This window comes from Trachinotus anak, unplaced genomic scaffold (genome assembly GCF_046630095.1).
Source record: "Trachinotus anak isolate AG129_WGS33_773 ecotype Australia unplaced genomic scaffold, CSIRO_AGI_Tana_v1 ptg000015l, whole genome shotgun sequence".
Lineage (NCBI taxonomy): Eukaryota > Metazoa > Chordata > Actinopteri > Carangiformes > Carangidae > Trachinotus > Trachinotus anak.
In genome coordinates, this window is record NW_027273866.1 from 14,786,268 (window position 1) to 14,806,138 (window position 19,871).

Genomic DNA, 19,871 nt, shown 5'->3' on the forward strand with positions numbered 1-19,871 from the left:
TCTTTTGAGTACTATATGGTGTAATTCATGTTCGGATATTTACGAGAGACCGCGAACGCAGCATGAATTCTAATGTCTGTGTGATTGGCTCCACCTTCCGGCGGAAGCAGGAAGTGCGTGTAACAAATATTTTCACAACAGGCTGAATGAAAGAGCCTTGATATCAGCAGCAAAGGCCATGCTTGGCGGTCTCTTTGTGTATTTACCCAGCGAACAGTTAACCACATTCATTTTTTCCGCATTATTGAACTGGTTCTTCACAGCACTGAGGAACAACAGACAACAGCGCCGCCTGGCTGCTCATGTGACCGCTGCATCGGGCTGGGAATAAAAGCTCCATCATCCTCCTGCTGTACGAGCATCGTTTCGGCGGAGATAGGGCATCCTCCCCACCCCCGACACCCATGACTACCGACTAGGGTCGCTCATTAACGGACAAACAGAGGGATTTAAGGGCAGTATTATGTCGAAGCACCGTAAAGACAGAGACAGCTGGGGTGAGTGTACGTACGACATTTGATATTTCACGTTTTCCTTGACGCACATAGCTTTTTTATCATCCGTGTCGAGGCCAGGGTGGAAGCGATGCAGCCAATTACACGTTTATCCGAGGCTCCACGATGAAAGGCTTGTTTTTATTTCGACAAAGAATTGCGACCAGTGTGTGTTTATTTGGATCCTGATGAAATGTGATGTTTACGGCAGTGAGAATACACCATGTTTGTGTTTGTCACTGCAGGACTATCGGCCAATCAAGCGATAGATAGCAGACATTTTTTTTTATAAATATGTATTACCATGAAATATCCAAAATGACTTCAGTAGCTAGCACACAGGAAATACTCTCTTGGGATGGTCCAGGCCACAAAAGGCCTGAAAATAACCTTATACTATTGACTTTATCACTATGAGCCTCTTATGATGGTCTATGGTGCATCTGGCATGAAATTATGTAATATTGCATCAGTAAATAGCTTGTCATCACCCTCATCACCATCATCTTTGCCCTAATCATTATTGCTCTCATCATTATCACCACCACCGCCATGATTAGGTTGATAACCAGCATCTTGATTGCCACTGACATCACTCTGTGGCTCATGTTATCTTCAAATACAGGCCCGCAAAGAGGGGGAAGAAATAACTGATTGACTGTTTTAGGAGTGAGGGGGAAAGGGGGTAAATGCTGCTGTTTGTCATTAGAGAGTTTATCTGTTCTGACCCACTTTAAGCAGACACTGCTTCTGACGTCTTCAGCTGTTTTAAGGGCAGCAGCAACTTGATCAGGTTAACCAGGAAGGCTAGTGCCGGGCCTGGGTGAGGCCTTTGCAGGAGATGTGAAGTCAAGCTGACAGTCTTCTTCAGGCCTGAGAGAAAAGCTTGGATGATTCCTCCTTAAATTATTCACTGTGCATACTTGGCAACCTGCATAAATCTTTTACCATGCTTCCAAATATTGCCTGTTACTGTGCCTTTGTGAGACATATAGACATGCTTAATTTGCAATTACACCCTTGATATCAGCATCACAGCCACTGACACTGAATGTGTGTGAGGATTCTTTTATTTTTTCCCAAGAGATTTTGTTCTTTGCTTCGCAGAACTTATATTATCTGATCCAAGTTTGTTGTAGCATTAAAAAAAAATAAAGTAAAAGAGTGGGATTATGGAGCTAAAATTTTCCCCAATCTCGGCTTCAAGACGATCATGCAGCTTTCACACTCTACATGAGACAGCAGAGACTGGAAACACACTGAGTCACTGCCTGGAAAGCTCCGGAAAAAGCTCTGAATGCACATGATCTCATTGGATGCACACAGATGGGATGGATGGCATGGTGTAATTCATTATTGTTATTAACAAGCTTGCGGGCGAAGCCATTGATCTGGGCCTAACAGGACGTAGTAATGGAGTCAACTTTTCCTGTTTGCTCGCCTAATGGACCACTGAGTTCGCTCATCATCTCTGTGAAGAAGTTCTGGCTGCACACTTCCTCGCATACAGTAATAATACTTTGCTTGACTATCCGTAAAAAACATCAGTAGGCAAATTACTTATTATCAACACTGCTCTGTCTCTGCATACAACCACAGTCAATGTTGAAAATGAACTAAACGTTAAGGTTCATTTTTCCCTCTTCAGGTTCATTCCGCTGCCTGTCCTCAGCTCTACTACATTTTTTGAACCTTTCCTCCCTCTGACTTGTCCTCCAGGGTCCCTCAGTGACAAAAATGTCTACGACTGGAGCTCGGAGGAGGAGGAGCCGGACGGACGAGCCCGGCCCATCCAGGTGCTGCTCGTCAAAGACGACCACACCTTCGAGCTGGACGAGGCAGCGCTGAGTCGCATCCTGCTGGCCGAGGAGGTCAGAGACCGCGATGTGGTGGCCATCTCCGTGGCTGGGGCTTTCCGCAAGGGCAAGTCCTTCCTCATGGACTTCATGCTGCGTTACATGTACAACCATGTAAGTGCCTGGGTCTGTGCAAGTTGAGCTCATGAATCTGGACCTCCTACCTCAAAGTTGTAACAGAAATCTTTTTCTTTCCCTGGTCAAAGCTAAACTTTAAATGTGATTGTTTAAAAAGGGGGTTGAGAAAGCAGTGCCAGCAATTTCCAACCGAGAAAACCAATATGTGATATTTAATTTTCACATAAAAGATAATATTCATCTTTTCAGGGTGGAATAGTCAGCTGATTAAGCTCATTATTGGATATTTAAAAACTGCATTTGAACTCAAACTTATCACATTTTTTTAGTGATTTGATGTTTAAAAAGGCACTAATTAATGAATTTTAATTTATCAGTTAACAGTAAAAGAAAACTGGTCAGGAAATATGCATCAGTGTTGGTGCATAAAAGCATGCATATACATTTTCTTAATAACAATCAATGCACAACATGTGTATGTGTGTATACTGTATGTACAGTGTGTATGGAAGTGTAGGTAGGAAGCAGGTGTACTTGTTTCACATATGCAGTTAGATGCATTATTAAAAACATAATCAAAAACAGTGGAGGATGAACTGACCCATTGAACTAACCCGTCTGATCTCATGGCGCTCAGGCCTCTGAGACCTGGCTCGGGGACGCAGATGAGCCCCTGACCGGCTTCTCCTGGAGGGGGGGCTCAGAGAGGGAGACCACCGGGATCCAGATCTGGAGCGAGGTCTTTCTGGTGGACAAGCCAGATGGAAGAAAGGTGAAGTCTTAACTGTGTACTATTCCCTGCCTGGATAGAGCGGACTGTTACAATGCAGCGTACTACAATGTGACATAATTCAGCGTGACACAGTAAGATGATATCATAACCTTTTCCCCTTTGCTTTAAACCGAGTCTCTGTCTCCAGCCTGCACAGACGGCTGCAGCAAGGCAAAGGAAAAGCCTGAGGGCGATTGTTGTCAGCTTTAAATCTGATGTCAATATAATAATAAGGATGTATCTGTATTGTGTTTTAAATTCAACAGTGGTTTGGTCGTGTCAGGATTGTTTAGGGCCACACAGTAAATCGAACCAAGAAGCTCAGGCAGTTGCTTAACTCATTTTCTTTGCCTACATCCTACATGTTCCCTGGAGCTCCGGCACTCCTCTAATAATGCACGTACTATATTACAACTCTCTTTACTCAGCACAATAGAGGCAGGAAAAACATGCAGACGATCTCGCAGCGCCGGTCAGTGTCTTCATCTGTCTCATTGCACAGGTTGCTGTATTGCTAATGGACACTCAAGGTACGTTTGACAGCCAGTCAACGCTGAGGGATTCAGCCACTGTGTTCGCTCTGAGCACCATGATAAGCTCCATGCAGGTACGAGGACTTTAATGAACACTATGAATATTTATGCATGTGAAAGAGTACAGGTTTACATTTTTAGCCAAGCTAGCGACGTAGTTCTACAAATGGCGGTATAGTGCCCTCTTAGTCAGGAAGCCCCCCCCACTCTGTTCCAGAATGAAATAAATCAACAACTATGGGATGGATTCTCTTGAAATTTGGTGCAAACATTTATATTCCTCTAAGAATTAAACATTTATATTCCCCTAAGAATTAAATGTTTGGTGACCCTTTAATATTTCGTCTAGCGCCATCATCAGATCAAAAGCACGACCACACACTCTGACTGTATATGGTTTGTGCTTTGACTGTTATGGAGTGAAATAATACTGTGAATGATTGTTCTGTTCCAGGTTTACAACATCTCACAGAATGTACAAGAGGACGACCTTCAGCACTTACAGGTAAGATTGTCAAACGTCAACATTAATGCACAATTGAGAGTTTAAAGAGGTCCAGATTTGAAACCTACTGCCAGAAAGAAATGTATACAGTGGCTTATTGCAGAAACATAACCGACCAGCTGTAATTAAAAGACTTCCACCTGTCACAACGAAGCAGTCACCACACTCAGCCATGCCTCAAGCCCCGCCCACCTGGACCCACCATCCATTAGTTTCTCTGAGTGTTTACTTGCAATCTGCTATATTTTTATTCAATCACAATTAAACAATCAGCCAATCAGAAGAGAGACTCAGGCCTCTTTGCTCTTTTGCTCACCAACCTGTTGTTACAAGCGCTCCAGAAAGAGGAGATGTAAAACTACATTAAGATGGTTTTTGGTTCTTAAAAACCACAATTATATCTTTTTATGGATATCAACACTTGAAAGTGTAAATTCTGGGACCTTTGATCAAAACGTTTGACATCGTCATTGATGTTGTCGTGTCTACTTTATTTCAGCTTTTCACAGAGTACGGCCGACTAGCAATGGAGGAGACTTTCCTCAAACCTTTCCAGGTACTGTATAACAGTTAGACTTGCTGGAGTTGCAGCAGTGTGCTGATTGAATACAAATGCCTGTAAATGACATTTAAACATTTTTGATGGTATTTATTTTAATCAGCTTGAAATACTGAATCGAGGTGTATGTAAGAGAATTTAATGAGCAATTGAAAGTTTAATCACTGAAAAGGACTTGAAAGTGAACAACTGACTGCTGTGTAATAACTTTTAGATGTGATTTGACCGAACTCTACAGAAAATCATGTCATGAATCAGAGTCACATTTTCTTTCCCAGTCCATGATTTTCCTGGTTCGAGACTGGAGCTTTCCGTATGAGTTTCCCTACGGACAAGAAGGAGGCATGAAGTTCCTGGAGAAGAGACTGAAGGTCAGTCATCACTGATGTCACAGGGGTTGAGGGTCAATTCACTTTCCCAGCTGTCAAGTCAGTTTCCAGCTGATTGTGTCTCAGTCTCTCAGTGCAGTTGAAAGAATCGCTGTGCAGAGTTTCATGAGTCGAGCTGAAAACTTTAGCTGAAACTCGACCCGTGTGCTTGTGTCTGTGGTGCAGATCTCAGAGAACCAGCATGAAGAGCTGCAGAATGTCCGTAAACACATCCACTCCTGCTTCACCAACATCTCCTGTTTCCTGATGCCTCACCCCGGCCTCAAAGTGGCCACTAACCCGCACTTCGATGGAAGAATTAAAGGTACGCTCCAGCTGTTCCTGTATGTTTTACAACATCTGGTTAACTCTTTGATAAACAGCAGTAACCAGATTTGAAATGCAGGCATTTCAAATCAACTACCGGATATTAAACATAACTGAGTGAACACTGTTGAAGTTTAGTACATGCTTTACATACCTCCTCCTCCTCCTCCTCCTCATCTAGAAATCGATGGCGAGTTCATAAATAACCTGAAGGTTCTGGTCCCGTGGCTCCTCAGTCCTCGGAACATCGACGTGAAGGAGATCAACGGCAGCAAAATCACCTGCAGAGGCCTGGTGGAGTACTTCAAGGTCGGGACAAAGGATCACGTTACTGTGAAGCACACAAGCTCACTTCTGCCACATTAAAAACCACGTAGGGTCCATAAATCAGACACACTGTGATACTACAGAGCCACCACTAATGGACATTCATATTATCAACTACCATCACATTTCTCATGCTGTCCTCTTCCCCTTGCATTGGAATAAAAGTCATATATTGTCCTTTTATTTGTAGCAGTAACTGTAAATCTCTTTTTATTCGTCTTCTCTCCTTATTTCAGGCGTACATCAAAATTTACCAAGGTGAGGAGCTGCCGCATCCAAAATCAATGCTGCAGGTAAATTATATTTCGTATTGTCTTAAGAATTGTTTATTAGATCGTGTTTCCATGTTGCTCAGTACTAGTCGATAATGTTATCTGTGATCAGTGGACACAAGACTTTCAATTTTTGTGTAATTTATTTATTGCAGCTTCCTTCCTTTCCTCACTTCATTTATCTCAATACACGTTCTAGTCACTGTTTATGTTGAAGTAAACAGGATTTAGTATATTTTATTTTGTTTTTTTATGCATCGTTCATACATAGTAGATATATATAATATTGTATTTTTTAATTACTCATCTGTGCATCTGTTCTTATACTTGTGATGCTGTGACACTTGAAATTTCCTCTGTGGGATCAATAAAGTTCATCTTATCTTATATTATCTTAAAAAAAAAATCAACACCATATTTCCATGTGCTTCCTCTCAGGCCACAGCAGAGGCGAATAATTTGGCAGCGGTCGCAGCCGCAAAGGATCTGTACAACAAGAAGATGGAGGAGGTAGGTGAAAACATGAGCAGGATTTTTCAGTAAATCCCAAACGAGGATCCGTCTTTATTTGTCCGCTCTTTCCCGTCCCCAGGTCTGTGGTGGCGATCGGCCCTTCCTGGCCCCCAGTGAACTGCAGGCCCGACACAGCGTCATCAGAGAGGAGGCCCTGCAGGTGTTCCGGGGCGTGAAGAAGATGGGAGGCGAGGAGTTCAGCCGCCGCTACCTCCAGCAGCTGGAGGGGGAGATCGACGAGGTCTTTGTCCAGTACATCAAGCACAATGACTCCAAGAACATTTTCCACGCAGCCCGCACGCCGGCCACCCTGTTCGTGGTCATCTTTGTCATGTACGTGGCTGCGGGCATCACAGGCTTTGTGGGCGTGGACATCATTGCCAGCTTGTGCAACATGATTCTGGGTCTGGCACTGATCACTCTCTGCACCTGGGCCTACATCCGGTACTCCGGGGAATACCGAGAACTCGGCGCCGTCATTGACCAGGTGGCCGGCGCGCTGTGGGACCAGGTAAATCAATGAAAACATTACTGAAGTTAAACACAAATCCGGCTGTCCGACTTTATCAATACTTCAGTCAGGTTCAAGTTTAGTTAATCAATAATGCTCAAATCTTTGCACCCTGTACATGAAGATGAGAAGCTGACTCTGTGTACAGGATGTGTCAGAGGTTCAGCAAGTTCAACAAATTCCATCTGTTTTCCTCTGATTAAAGAAAACAGATTTAATCACAAAAGACAAAGTGGAATAAAAACTCTTCATGACAAAATAATAAATAACTGTGTAATTTTATGAAATTAGTTTGTAGTTAAATCAAGGTTATAGTACCAGAAATAATCAGAGCTACAACTGATGATTATTTTCATTATTGACTATTCATTTTCTTTCTATAAAATGTGATTATATTCACATCTGAGAAGCAGAATCCAAAATATGACTTCAATAATTGATCTATTATCAAAATAGCTCTCTTTCCCAGAACACACCAAACACTGTTCACTTAGGTACCTCTCCATTAGTAACTGTTTGAGACATTATCTTTAAACCACTAGGTGGCAACAGTCTCCTTTAAATCCGTCCAGGCTCAGATCCATTACAGCAATAATGAACTGTTATTGACAAACCATATATACTGTGTGTGTTGTGTTACATGTGCATCTATGTGCTCACTCTATGTATATCTTTTTTCTTTTTAATGCCTCTGCAGGGGAGCACAAATGAGGTGAGTGGAGCAGTGCTAATGGGGATGTTTACAAAAGAGCAACTGTACAGACAGAGAGCAGGAAACTGTGGAGGCCAAGACACGGCTGAATAAACCAGCGACTCTTTATGTGCCTTTGCTGCCTCTTCTTGTCACCATTATCCGAGGCTGGATTACAAACTGGGCTAATTAGTCAACTGCCCCAGAACTCCAGACTTAATTAATGTATTTAGTCTAATTACAACACAGAAAGTCAAGGCCCGTGTAATATTGTACCACAGAAAAACTCAAGCGTGTAATTTCCACTTAGGCTGCGTGGTCCCCTTCACGTTGATTGCTCAGGCTGACTGTCTTGTTCTCTGACTGTCCAGCCACCTCAGTCCAGATGTCAGAACATCCGAGTTATTATCAGATCAGATTTCTACATACAGGCTGACCCATCTTTTTTGTAAAGGTTGACCTGCAGATACTCTTAAAGGATTATATTTTTTATTTAGATCACTTGTGTAACTGCACCTACTGCATAAAGAGTGGGAGATGTGGGGGGTTAACATTGACCCAGCACCTCAGTTTGGCCCTGAAGCTCAACAGCAGATTAACCTGTCCACATTCCCCCTGTCAGGACACTTTGTTAACTCACCTGGAGGAGTTCAAGTTCCCGCCTGTAACCACCTTGTCCCGTCTCTGCTCCACAGGCTCTCTACAAGCTGTACAATGTAGCAGCCAATCACAGGCACCTGTACCACCACGCCTTCCCCGGGCCTCAGGTGGAGGAGGTCGCCGAGGAGCAGGACAAGAAGAGGGACTGATTAGATAGAGACAGAACACAGCAGGGACTTCCTGGTGATGGATGGGAGGGGGAGGGAAGAGGAGGGGGAGGCGATGAACATCCTCACCCTCTTTTATTCTGGTACTGGCCCTGCCCACCAATACATTCACTACTATAAACCTAATAACAGACTGTGTAATGTTCATGTATAGGCGATGTCGGAGCACCTCTTCAGTCAGTGGGTGCCTGCTTTCAAGCGATGGATGCCATCAATCATTGTCTCTCACTTTTTTTGTCCGTGGAAAAAAAAAAAAAAGAGAAAAAACGAAGACCTGTACAGATACTGTAGGCGCTCTGCCAGAGGACACCTCGGCATATCCAACCTCCAGTCAGCTGTTTCTTTCATATCAGACGGGTTTTCTCATCATCCCCCGTGAAATCGCCCCCCCCCCCCATTTGTGACAATTGTTCTGTTCTTTGAAGTTTAGTGCTGTTTATAAGAAACAATATCTACGATCTGCGGTGTTTGAAAGCCAAAATATGTACTGTATGTTAAATAATGAAGCGTTACAAGCATCATCAGCATGGTAAATGGTTAACGTCCGTCATCTTTAAGCTCTAAAACCAGGTATACTTTATAAAAAAAACTGAGTGTAATGGTTGTGACAAAGTGGTTATTGTGCCATAACATGTAAAAATGATTTCACATCCTCTGCAGCGCGGCGACATGCAGACACTTCAAGGCACAGTTATTAGTTGTAAACAGTCTGTTTGGTTTTGTTTTGGAGGTTGGTGTTAAATTTGACAGAGATCTGGATCAGGGAGCAGCTTTGAAATAACAGCACCGGGTGGAAAGACACACACACACACACACAACACACACACAGTTAATAGCAGTTTAAAGTTTACACAACATAGCTGACATTATCTCTCACGTTATAGTCTGCTTGCAGTTTTGTCCCAGTGATCCTCTGTATGTGTGTTTGGCCCTTTGAGCTTGAAGGGAAAGAGTGTGTTTAGTTTCCATTGTGATGTAGAGGTGGTGGGTGAAACCATTGTTGTGTTTTCTCACTGAATGTTCGAGCAAATCCGAGGAATGTAGCTTTATTCTGCGGCCACCGAGGAATCAAGAGCTGGATGTTATTAGGCGGGGCGACAGGCCTGCTCTGGAAAAGGATCCTCATTCCACATCTCTTTCATCATCCTTCACACACTTAAGTTGAATCATCTGTGAGAAACTGCTTCACGGTGAAAGAGGCCAGGCCCCCGACTTTTTGTGTTTCCAACACAGCTTGCATTTGTAAACAAAAGGCTTGTATCAGTGACAGCACTTTTCGGTGTTTGAATACTTTGGCTTGGTAGACTGTTACTGTAAATTTGTAGAGTTGTGGTCATTGTTTTTAGCTCATTGAATAACCCAGAATCACAGCACTGTAACACGACTGCATCACCTTCAGCTGCACCATCAAAATGTGTGTTTTTTTTTTTTCCCTCTGGTCACCGACAGTCCTGGAACACTGTCATGCATATTTAGCAAGTTTATACTGAGGTTTGACCTCAAGGGTTGAAAATTTAAAGGCACTGCAGCGGAGTGGCTTCTTGAGTCTTCCACAATGTATAATCAACATCAGTGAGGCCGTCACACAAAGAACCATCTATGTCCAGTTTGAGATTCGAGGAGGTTTTAAAATCCCATTTCTTCATGACTTTGTTGGAGTGTTGTGTCCATTCATACGAGTCAGAAAAGTAGCATTTGTTTACATTGTGTCGCATTTCTCCTCCAATTTAATGATGAATTGAAGATTGTGTCTGTAAGAAAAGAGGGTTAAAAAAAAAGCTTACTACTTTTCTTGGATTTAAGAATTCATTCCTAAAACCGCCCTCATCAACATTTAAACCAACTCCGGATATCGTGGGAGCCTCAGTGTACTGAAAGGTCAAATGATTCAACCTCTGGGTGAGCTCTTCCAAGTCAACACTGCTTAGTTTCAGCACATGCATTGCAAAATTTCAGTTACACAGAAATAAATAATAAAGTCGGACCAAATTAATGAAAACCAGACTTGAGTAATTTCTTGAAAAATTCCCTACAGACATGTTTTAAGATAAAAAAAGAAAAATACTCAGCTGTAAAAGTTAAACTGCTGGACACAAAGATGTATCACACTTCAGGGAAAAATCCACTCAGTGTATGTGAACTGGAGGGTTCAAGTTTCCACATCATAGACACCAAATCAACTTATACTTGACTCAGATTTAAGCTGCACTCAGAGAAACGTTCTCTCTGCAGCAGATCAAAGTGAAAACAGCTTTTTTAGTGTCAAACTGTTAAACATACATTATATACATACATTATATATTTTTGAATGACAGGGATTTTAAGGCTGGTGTACAAAAAGTTGTTGAGATATTAAGAACAATCCTCTAGTGGGACTCTATTATCTAAACCTACAGTAACTGTTTTTGGCTGCTTGGGGGCCTCAGGAAAAAGCTGCAAACACGTCTGACGTATAATCACCTTTTAAGTATGGTGAACTTGTGAGCAAACAGCTGCTTATTCACACGTCCAGCTAACACAGAGCAACGTTAGACTTTATTTGATGTCTCGTTTCTGCTCACAAGTCCAACATTCACTCTCCTTCAGCTCCGTTTTTGGTCTCCACCAACTCTCAAGAGAAATATTTGACTCTTTACCTGCTAATTGCTCCACTGTGATCACCAGCTAACCGCTAACCGTGTCTGTCTGCTGTTTGGTGATGAGCAGGTAGTGTGCAGTGTAAACAGCTCCCTGTTGTGGCCACGTGTGAGAGAATCAGTGAAGCTGCAGATTCTGTGTGTGACTCCTCTCACATTGTCATTGATCCACTGTTATGATCCAAATATCAATAATAGCTGCTTCATTTTACGTCTCTAAATAAAATCAGTTTACAGCTCCGTGTCAAAGTAAACAGGCAGCAAGAGGCCACAACTGTAAAGTCATGACTGGATTTTTCTTCACTGCAGACTTTATTGCTTTTGTCCTGTATTTGCAATCCACAACGCGAGATATGTACAAACTGATGACACCGTTCTGAAAAGATGTGATCGAGACCTTCCTGCACAGTGAAGGCCTCGTCGAAGAGAAGCACAAGGTTCTTTACAAACCTATTCTACTGTAACCTAACACACACCCTTTTAGGACATTCAGAAGTGTATGGATTTGCATTCACTCATCTAAAAGTCCTATAAACCACCCATATTTTTTATAGTTAAAATAGCTCCTGTCACCATTTTTTTTAATGGTTTAGTGTCATAAACTATTTATCTTTCCTAACATTATTAACATGTAGTTACAGAACACTAGCACCAGTCTCTACTAGACAAGACCCTGGACTTAGACATTTCTGAATATCTTAAAAAGATTGATTTATTGCTAATCAATAGAATATGCTTCCAAGAACCTGTACTTCCACATAATCACAAGAGATGTGTCAGTCCATAACAATAATGCATCACCAAGGCAAGAAATATCCAGAAAGAATGAAACAAGAAACTGAATTGCACTTGTTTGGCAAAATTAATGTGTCTTAAGTGTTTTAAAAAGTTCCAGTAGCTTATTTATGTTTCATTATACACACAAACACAAGAATATTCCTGACTTACAGTAATGCCAAAGAGCCGAGAGATGCTCAAACCACTGCATCAAATGTGATGCTTCATCCATCAAAGGTCTTTAAATAAAGACGTGTTCATATCAAAACTTAAATACCTGTTAAAGTTTTGGTGGATTGTCTCATAAAGCATACAGTATGTCATAACAAAAGGAAAACGCACACTTTTTGTTTAATGTAAAAGAGTGTGGTTTCAGTTTATGAGGGTAACAAAGCAAAAGAAAAATAGTCAGGAAGTATTTCATATGGGAACAAATTAGAAGAAGCTGCCTGTCGTTTTCTCCCTCAGGAAAAAATGACGGAGTAGCTGGTGTATACACGATATGTGCAGACATTGTAAAAATGCTGCGTTTTATTTATTTAAAAAGGCACAATCTCAGGATGTTTTGGAACAAATATCCAGAGCTTTTCAGACTCTGTTCTCCTCAGTCTTAAAAACAAAAATCCATACAGCAATTCAGTTCTCAGGGCAGTGGCTGGAAAAGGCACCACGAGCAGTCTCCCCAGATGTAGCACATTATAGGTTTTTTTTTTTTTCTTCATTGGAGTTTTTCAGTCACATGGTCATTCATAAAATGAGTGAATTGAATGTCACATGGGGGGAAGAGGGCCCCCCGCCAACGTGCGTCTCAACTTCCTGGCTGATATATTTGGATCAAGCGAAGGCACAGATGTGTTTGGTAAAGAGGCAATTAAGAGTCAATCACGATTTCAAAGGAAACCCTGACCGCTCCCAAACTGTGGAAACCTCAGAGAGGCGTGGCCGTGCGGCGTCCCCGCTGCACATACACATCACATGTTCCCCATGAAGTTCTTGTTGGGCTGCTGGGCGTACCACTGCTGCCGCTGCTTGCGAGCCTCCACCTCGGACAGCAGCGCCTGTCGGTACGCCTCGTAGGATTTGACAATGTGCTCCAGCTCCTTCATGAAGAGCAGCTTCAGCATGCCCTGATACGTGTCCAAGTCCGCCAGCTGGAACAACTCCCATTTCAGGATGTGGTCATACCTGATGTGAAAGGGAAAAGACTGGTTGTAAATTATCAGTACCCCTGTCATGATGAGAGGTCTCTTTATAAGGCTTAAGATACTCAGACCACAACACCTTTTGCACATTGTGTGTTGTGAATTTAACATTTTTGCAAATTTATTAGAAATCTAAAACTGAATTCTCTTCTTTACAAAGCATTCAGACCCTTTGCTATGGGTATAACCTCTACTTCAATTTTCCTGGAGAAGTGTCTTGAAACTGATTGGAGTCCAACTGTGGCAAACTGAACTGACTGGACATAGTTTAGAAAGGCACGCCCCTGTGAATATATGGTTCCTAAAGTCACACTGCTTTTCAGGAAATAAATCAACTAATGAAATCCAAGGAACTCTCTGTAGACCTCCACAATAAAACTGTGGCAAGGCATAGAAGGTTTTGAGTGTTACTAGGAGCACTCAGATCTGAAATGAAGGAAGTTTGGAACCATCAGGACTCTTTCTAGAGTTGGCTGTAGAGCCAAGCTGAGTTAATGGTCACTATGAGTTTCAGATGTCCTCTGCAGAGATGGGAGAATGTGCTGGAAGGACGACCACCTCAGCAGCACTCTGTTAATCAGGCCTTTGTGGTGGAATGGCTAGACAGAGCCACTTTGAGTGAAAGGCTCACGACAGTCCACAATCAGATCCAGCAACATTTCTAACATCTACAGGCAAGACAAAATGCACATGGGAGTTTTGTACATTAAATATTAGACTTTTTAATGTCTCCTAAGACATTTTTGAGGAAACTAATTCAATCTTCTTAAGACAAGCAGATACCCTGATTATACATCTGCAGCAGGAAACTTATCATTCTTTCTCCAATCTGGATTATTCAGATAATCAATCGCTTCTTTCTGTTCCTGCAGTGAACACTGAGACTTGTCTGTGTGTTGTATGCATAGAACTCACTTTAGTGGTGCACGGGCGTACACCTGCAGCCAGTCTGGGATCTCGGCTGTGTGGTACGGGTTAGCTGGCACCAGCACCGGCTGGTTCCTCTCTGCAGGGCGTGGCTGATAGGTCACAGGAGGTGGTAGTGGTGGGGGCTGATCATAGCGAGGAACACTGGGAGATACAATATAGTATTTATACCTTTGTTTACCCCCCATCAAACCAATATGTACAACTCAACAGAATGTCAGCAGCTTTCTTGTGTCACGTAAACTTATACCAGTGAGTTTGTCCTTTGAATAGTTTAGGAAATAGTATCCAGGGTTTAAAGGGGAGGAGCCAAAGCATTAAAAACAAGCAGAAGACAGAAACAATGCAACTTAATGCTTCAGTTTTCATCGACATACCTTGGAGCACAGGGGTGACGATACTGCGCCCTCTTGTTGATGTGATCCACATAGTAGACCCCAAACTCAGCTGACTCCACCTTCTCCCAGCCTGGAGGGAGCCCTTCCCTCTCCAGAGGGTGGCTCCAGTGTGTAGTGTTAGTGTTGTGGTCAATGTAGTACTTCCTGCCACGGATGGTCCAGTCAACGGTCCAGCCGGCCGGAAGTGGGAGGTCCTCTCCCGTTAGACTGGAGAGGTTCCCCAGGGACTTGGCCTGTATTCGACCTATGCCTGAGGAAAACAAACATTTCTTTTTAGAAACCTAGAGGGAGGTCGAGAGATGTCTGAACAAACATACAGCAGTGCAGCTGCCAGCTAGCAGCACCTCTGGGAAAGACTAAATATTTTTGAAATTTCTTCAAAACAGTGTGTGTGGGAAAATGTCATTTAAAGGAAGGGAATGTACAGCATTTAAAAAGGTCACTCTAATGTGGCAACTGCGCATACGGCAGGATGAGGGAGGAATGCGATGAATCACTTCTTAAAGGATGAATGATGCCGTTTGAAGTGCACCAGTGACTGTGAACACTGTTGCTCAATCTCCTTGCCTCTTTAACCATTGTGACGGAGCATCTTATTCTGACCGACACTGTTTGATGAATGGTAGGAAATGGGAGTGTTGTTACTTTTGGACAGGAAGGCAGAGATCTCTGCACGGCCAGACATACACACAGGGGCTTTCACTGGAAGAGAACAAACCGCTCGCAAACACTCAGTAAGAGCAAACAGCCGAGGGGGCTCACTCAACGGGTCCCGTACTTTTACTGGTGGATAATGTCAGCGAGGAATGTCGACCCAACAGCTGTGAGGATGAGTTAGACTAAGTGAGAGGTGTCGTGACTCAAAATGAACACGCCTGCAGGGACCCAGAAAAGGCTGATAACACAAGAGAATGTGCGGGGAATGAAGGATCTCAGCAAAATGGCGGCTACAATCTGATAAATTCTGCACGAAAGTGACAGCAACAGAGCCGCAGCTCTTTGCCAGCTGCTGAGTGAAGGGACGGAATGTGCGAGCGCTCTGCAGAAATGCACTCCTCCTCCTCCTCCTCCTCCTCCTCCTCCTCCTCCTCCTCCTCATCCACCACCACCACCTCATCATCATCACCATCATCATCGTCTCTGCCCTTTTCTCCAGAGGAATGGCAGAGCGCCATACTCACTGCTGACTTTTGACAACAAATTCTTAGAGCAAAATACTTTATAATATACAAGGCTCATCGATTTTGGATTTTACCTTTTTATTAACGGAAAAATTCCCAGATCACTTTAACTTCAAGAAGGTGCTTTTCCATTTTACAATGATTAGTAGAGATGGACTGATAAGTTGAGCAGGACAGTATAGTATAGTATTAGCTTAGTGCAGCTATATCAGCACTGCTGTACATGTTAACAAGGAATTTACAAGTTGATCTTTTAACTGTAAAATATCCCACTCACTATGTAAAGGAAAGAAACCCAAAGGATCTGTATCAAGCTTGTTCATATATGTTATACCTATACGTTAAAAATACTATTGGTTGATTATAAGATAATAAATTAAATAAAATAAAAAACAATAATCCAGTGTTTGATGGGCACTGGGATCTATTAGCAACAACCACATCTCTAATGCTTCTGACAAATGAAGGGAGAATGGAGCGACAATGAGCAGCTACTCATATCATTAATGCTCATGGTGATAACGTGTGATCATCACTCACTAGTCAACTGTCTATAAGGCAGCCAACATATGTGGTATAATAATCATAGGAAGTGTCAGCTGATTGTAGGTAGATGACTCCTCCAAAACATCTCTGCTGACATCTCATTAGCCTTGTGTGTGCAGTGTAACTATTCAGACAGCAGCACATACAAACACAGATGATTCACGCTGATGAGCAGGCTGAGGCTGAGACATTTGCCTGGGGGCGGTCTGCAAATTACTAGTTTGCCAACAGAAAGATTCAGCAAACAGAGAGGTGAAAAATGCAGAGCCCCTAATGTGTGTTTAACTTCACTCCAAACAAGGCTCCATGATATGTGATAGGTGGGCCAGACATAATACTAAACCACGTGATGAGTCAGCCACAAAATAAAAGGTTCTCTATCGTTTGGGGTGGAGTGGAAAATTCCTACGACCCCCGAAATTACACACTTATGTCATACTAATGTTTACAATGCAGTATTTAATTCCCCAGAAAAAAAACTGAAATAAAATTGCTCTTTTGAGCTGTTCAGTGACCACCACCAGTCTGCATTCCTTTCAGAGAGGCCTGTGTGGTCCAAAACCCGTCCACAATACTTTGTCATTTTAAAACAGCAAGCATACGTTAGTACGACCACTCCACTTCAGCTGCAACATTTTCTCTATAAAACAAAGTTCGCAACGTTTTCTCAAACTTTTCTCCAAAACATCTGAAAATCTGTAGACACGCTGGTGTGATTGTGATTTCACTCATACTAAAACATGACTGCTCCCCTTTCATACCACAGAATTTGCAGAGAAAAAGCAATAAAAATGCAGAATTTAGTCCCTTGTGAGGCTATGACTGTCTGCCTGCCATGTACTTTCCAAAACCATGTGTGCAGTTCAAGCATGCAATTCCAGACCTTTGTCAATTTTTCTTTTTTTTTTCGCTGTCCATTAATTACTTTTCTACAAAGAAAAAACATCTGAGCCAAAACTGTAAAATTGGAGAAGCAAAAATACATTCATGTTTACCTGAAGGGGGTCTGCTTGGAGCTGGGGGAGTGTGCTGTCGGGGAAGTCTTTGGAAGTTGTGTTCATTGTGCTCATAGTATCTATAGTCGTCAGGAAAGCGGTCCGGGACCCTCCTGGGCTGACGCTGCTGCTGCTGCTGGCTGTCATAGTAAGGTTCAGAGGTGTAATAATACCGGGCAGCATCTCCATTCTCAGACATGGGGCTCACGTCTGTGAGGAAGGACTGTGAGGAGCCTCCATACTCGTGGGGCAGATCCCCCAGACTCCGAGGCAGGTATGGGGGTGCTGACATGCGGTGGCTCTCCCTGCGGGCCACCTCATGAGGAGGCCTCTGCACAGGGGTCCGGAGGAAACTTTTGTTGCGGGACACCACAGGCTCCCGGCTGGGTGCCACAGGGTAGGCGGAGGGCCCCATTTCTGGCAGAGGGACCTCTGTGCGTCTGGGAATAGTGGGTCCATGACGGATGAATGAGGGCATAAGATCTGCAACCACATGAACAGGGCAAGTCCAACTGTCAGTATTAGTCAGGTCACAACAGACACACAGTGGTAGTGCCAATGGGCCTTGGAGGAATCTAACTAAATACACTCAAGTACTATGATCATGAATAGTCTGGAGGTACTTGTATTTACCTCCACTACATTTTAGAGGGAAATGCTGTACTTTTTACCCAACATCTATCAGTGCTATAGCTATACATAGATGAAGATTTAACATACAAAAACATGCGATAAAATATATTTCATTGTGATGGTATAGATTTAACTACCCGAAAGTATAAAAGGATGAAGTAGCTCCACTTGGAACAACTACAATATTAAACATCTACTTACAGTTTAATGCATCAATAATGCAATTATATAATATATTATAATAATGACAGAGGCCAATATATCTGCATATCTTTATTTGCTGATAATACTGTGATACTTCACATGCAGGATCTTTACTTACAATGCAGTACTTAACATAACAGAACAGCTAATTTAATTTCAGCACATGTTCATAATACTTCTCCAACCACTCCTACTAATAGGAAAAAGTCTAATGTTATAGCAGAAGTTACATGTCACTTAAAAAGGCACTTTTCTTTCCTACTGCCAGTCTGGTTAACACCGTCCGGAACAGATGTCAACACTCATTCAATGTCCACCGCTGGACAGATGAAGGCTAACCGACAACAAACCCGACTTTTCAGCAAACCACTCCCGATTATAGCGTCAGGAAATGGGTCAGATGAAGCTATTATGACTCCAGAAGGTATTTAACCGGGGAGTTTAGCCGGGAGACCTGTTACAGTCATCTCTCATCTTCCCTTTAGCTCCGCAGCTGATGTCTGTGTAGCAATCAGCTGAACGCGTAGCTAGCAAGGAACTAGTTACCAGGTTAGCAACTTGTTTGGTTAAAAAAAAAATGCGACTAAATAGTTGGTTACAAACTTCTGAGCCACAGTAATGAAGCAATATGTCTCCACACATTAACGTTAGCGTGTTGGTTACAGTTAGTTTGGTACTTCTTTAGCAATAAGTTAAGTTTCGTTGGCAGGCTAAGCGATGCTAACTTGAGCTAGCTGGCTAGCTACTCGTTGCGCTTACTTCTCAGGAGCGGCGACGTTTCCTTCTTCACATATTTCCCGTGTACCTCGGCTGGTTTCGACGCTTCGTTTTTACTTTTCTTTCGTGAGAGCATAACTCAAGGCTCGGAAACATCAACAACGCGGCGCAGCAATTTCATGGCACAATCCCTGGTCTCTGCAGCCGTCCCGTTCGGTTTGCAAAGCGCGGAAAGTGGACATTTTGAGCCTCAGATTAGCTAGCGGCGCGTTAGCCAGCTAGCTTGAGCGACTGTGCGCGTCTTTCCTGCAGCGGTCCAGTCCGCTCTGAGCAGCTCCGCACTCCCACCGCTGGCCCTCGCTGGGAATGGCTCCTGCACAGTCCTGCCCATCCGCTAACTCACCTTCTGCAAAGCGGCCGGCTGAGCAGAGACACGGATAATCTCCACAGCTCTGCTGCACAGCTCGTCCATCGACACGACACAGGACTGATGGCGAAGGGAGATGCGACCTTTGCACTTGGAGCAGCTGAGAACATAGTTTTGCTGTATGTAAAACAACAGCTGTTACATTTGGATCGAAATGCTTAATTTTTTGTTGACCTGCACTGAAAATGTTCAATAAAAGTACAAGATGTGTTAAAAGTGCACACTCTGCAGCCCCATGTTCATTATTTGCACATTATTATTATTTATGCATCTTAATGTCAGGACAAGTTTAATGTTGAGATGGAGCTAATTTGAATTGCTTTATTTACTACTAGGTAACATGTTTCATACACACATCTTAGGGTTTTGATCATAAAGTAGATTTGTGCCAATACCTCACCTTAAAATTGCACTCAAGTTGACTTTAAAACAACATGTTTAGTCACTTTCAGCCACTGCCTGAGGGAGGTTAATATCTTGTATCATCTTTTTTGTAGTTTATTGCCATCCACAGATGGATAAACCTGCAGGGAGCAAGAAGCTTCTCTCTAAACAGCAGCAGATGCGAATGAATTGAACACAAAATCAAACCAAA

The 19,871-nt window shown here is 42.9% G+C and overlaps 2 protein-coding genes across 6 annotated transcripts; one reads left to right on the forward strand and one right to left on the reverse strand.

Moving 5' to 3' along the window:
• Nucleotides 1-153: 153 nt before the first annotated feature.
• atl1 (atlastin GTPase 1) lies at nucleotides 154-11,543 on the forward strand. 4 transcript variants are annotated; one of them, XM_071498409.1, is made up of 14 exons: nucleotides 154-503; nucleotides 2,214-2,464; nucleotides 3,066-3,200; nucleotides 3,703-3,807; nucleotides 4,188-4,238; nucleotides 4,738-4,794; nucleotides 5,076-5,168; nucleotides 5,352-5,490; nucleotides 5,674-5,801; nucleotides 6,056-6,112; nucleotides 6,530-6,601; nucleotides 6,684-7,115; nucleotides 7,813-7,827; nucleotides 8,502-11,543. In XM_071498409.1, the coding sequence occupies exons 1-14, from the start codon at nucleotides 464-466 to the stop codon at nucleotides 8,613-8,615; spliced, it is 1,689 nt and encodes a 562-aa protein (XP_071354510.1). In that variant the 5' UTR covers nucleotides 154-463; the 3' UTR covers nucleotides 8,616-11,543. The 4 variants fall into 4 exon arrangements, with proteins under 4 accessions (XP_071354510.1, XP_071354511.1, XP_071354512.1 ...); XM_071498410.1 differs by having other exon boundaries at nucleotides 154-497; XM_071498411.1 differs by lacking the exon at nucleotides 7,813-7,827.
• A 15-nt stretch (nucleotides 11,544-11,558) lies between these two features.
• On the reverse strand, nucleotides 11,559-19,485 carry sav1 (salvador family WW domain containing protein 1). 2 transcript variants are annotated; one of them, XM_071498414.1, is made up of 5 exons: nucleotides 19,253-19,485; nucleotides 17,296-17,778; nucleotides 14,553-14,823; nucleotides 14,164-14,319; nucleotides 11,559-13,231 (listed from the first exon to the last, which is right to left on the reverse strand). In XM_071498414.1, exons 2-5 carry the CDS (start codon nucleotides 17,771-17,773, stop codon nucleotides 13,018-13,020), a joined length of 1,119 nt encoding a protein of 372 aa, XP_071354515.1. In that variant the 5' UTR covers nucleotides 17,774-17,778; nucleotides 19,253-19,485; the 3' UTR covers nucleotides 11,559-13,017. The 2 variants fall into 2 exon arrangements, with proteins under 2 accessions (XP_071354515.1, XP_071354514.1); XM_071498413.1 differs by having other exon boundaries at nucleotides 18,892-19,264.
• Nucleotides 19,486-19,871: the final 386 nt, after the last annotated feature.

What these genes read in the sequence shown, in the direction of transcription:
- sav1 (XM_071498413.1), bottom strand. Translation starts at nt 18,985, where the DNA reads ATGCTCTCACGAAAGAAAAGTAAAAACGAAGCGTCGAAACCAGCCGAG. An exon ending in TCCAAGCAGACCCCCTTCAG is followed by an intron (nt 14,824 to 17,295) that starts GTAAACATGAAT and finishes TGTTTTCCTCAG; the next exon opens with GCATAGGTCGAATACAGGCC. An exon ending in TACGCCCGTGCACCACTAAA is followed by an intron (nt 13,232 to 14,163) that starts GTGAGTTCTATG and finishes CTTTCACATCAG; the next exon opens with GTATGACCACATCCTGAAAT.
- atl1 (XM_071498409.1), top strand. Translation starts at nt 464, where the DNA reads ATGTCGAAGCACCGTAAAGACAGAGACAGCTGGGGTGAGT. An exon ending in CAGAGACAGCTGGGGTGAGT is followed by an intron (nt 504 to 2,213) that starts GTACGTACGACA and finishes CTTGTCCTCCAG; the next exon opens with GGTCCCTCAGTGACAAAAAT. An exon ending in CTTCGATGGAAGAATTAAAG is followed by an intron (nt 5,491 to 5,673) that starts GTACGCTCCAGC and finishes CTCCTCATCTAG; the next exon opens with AAATCGATGGCGAGTTCATA.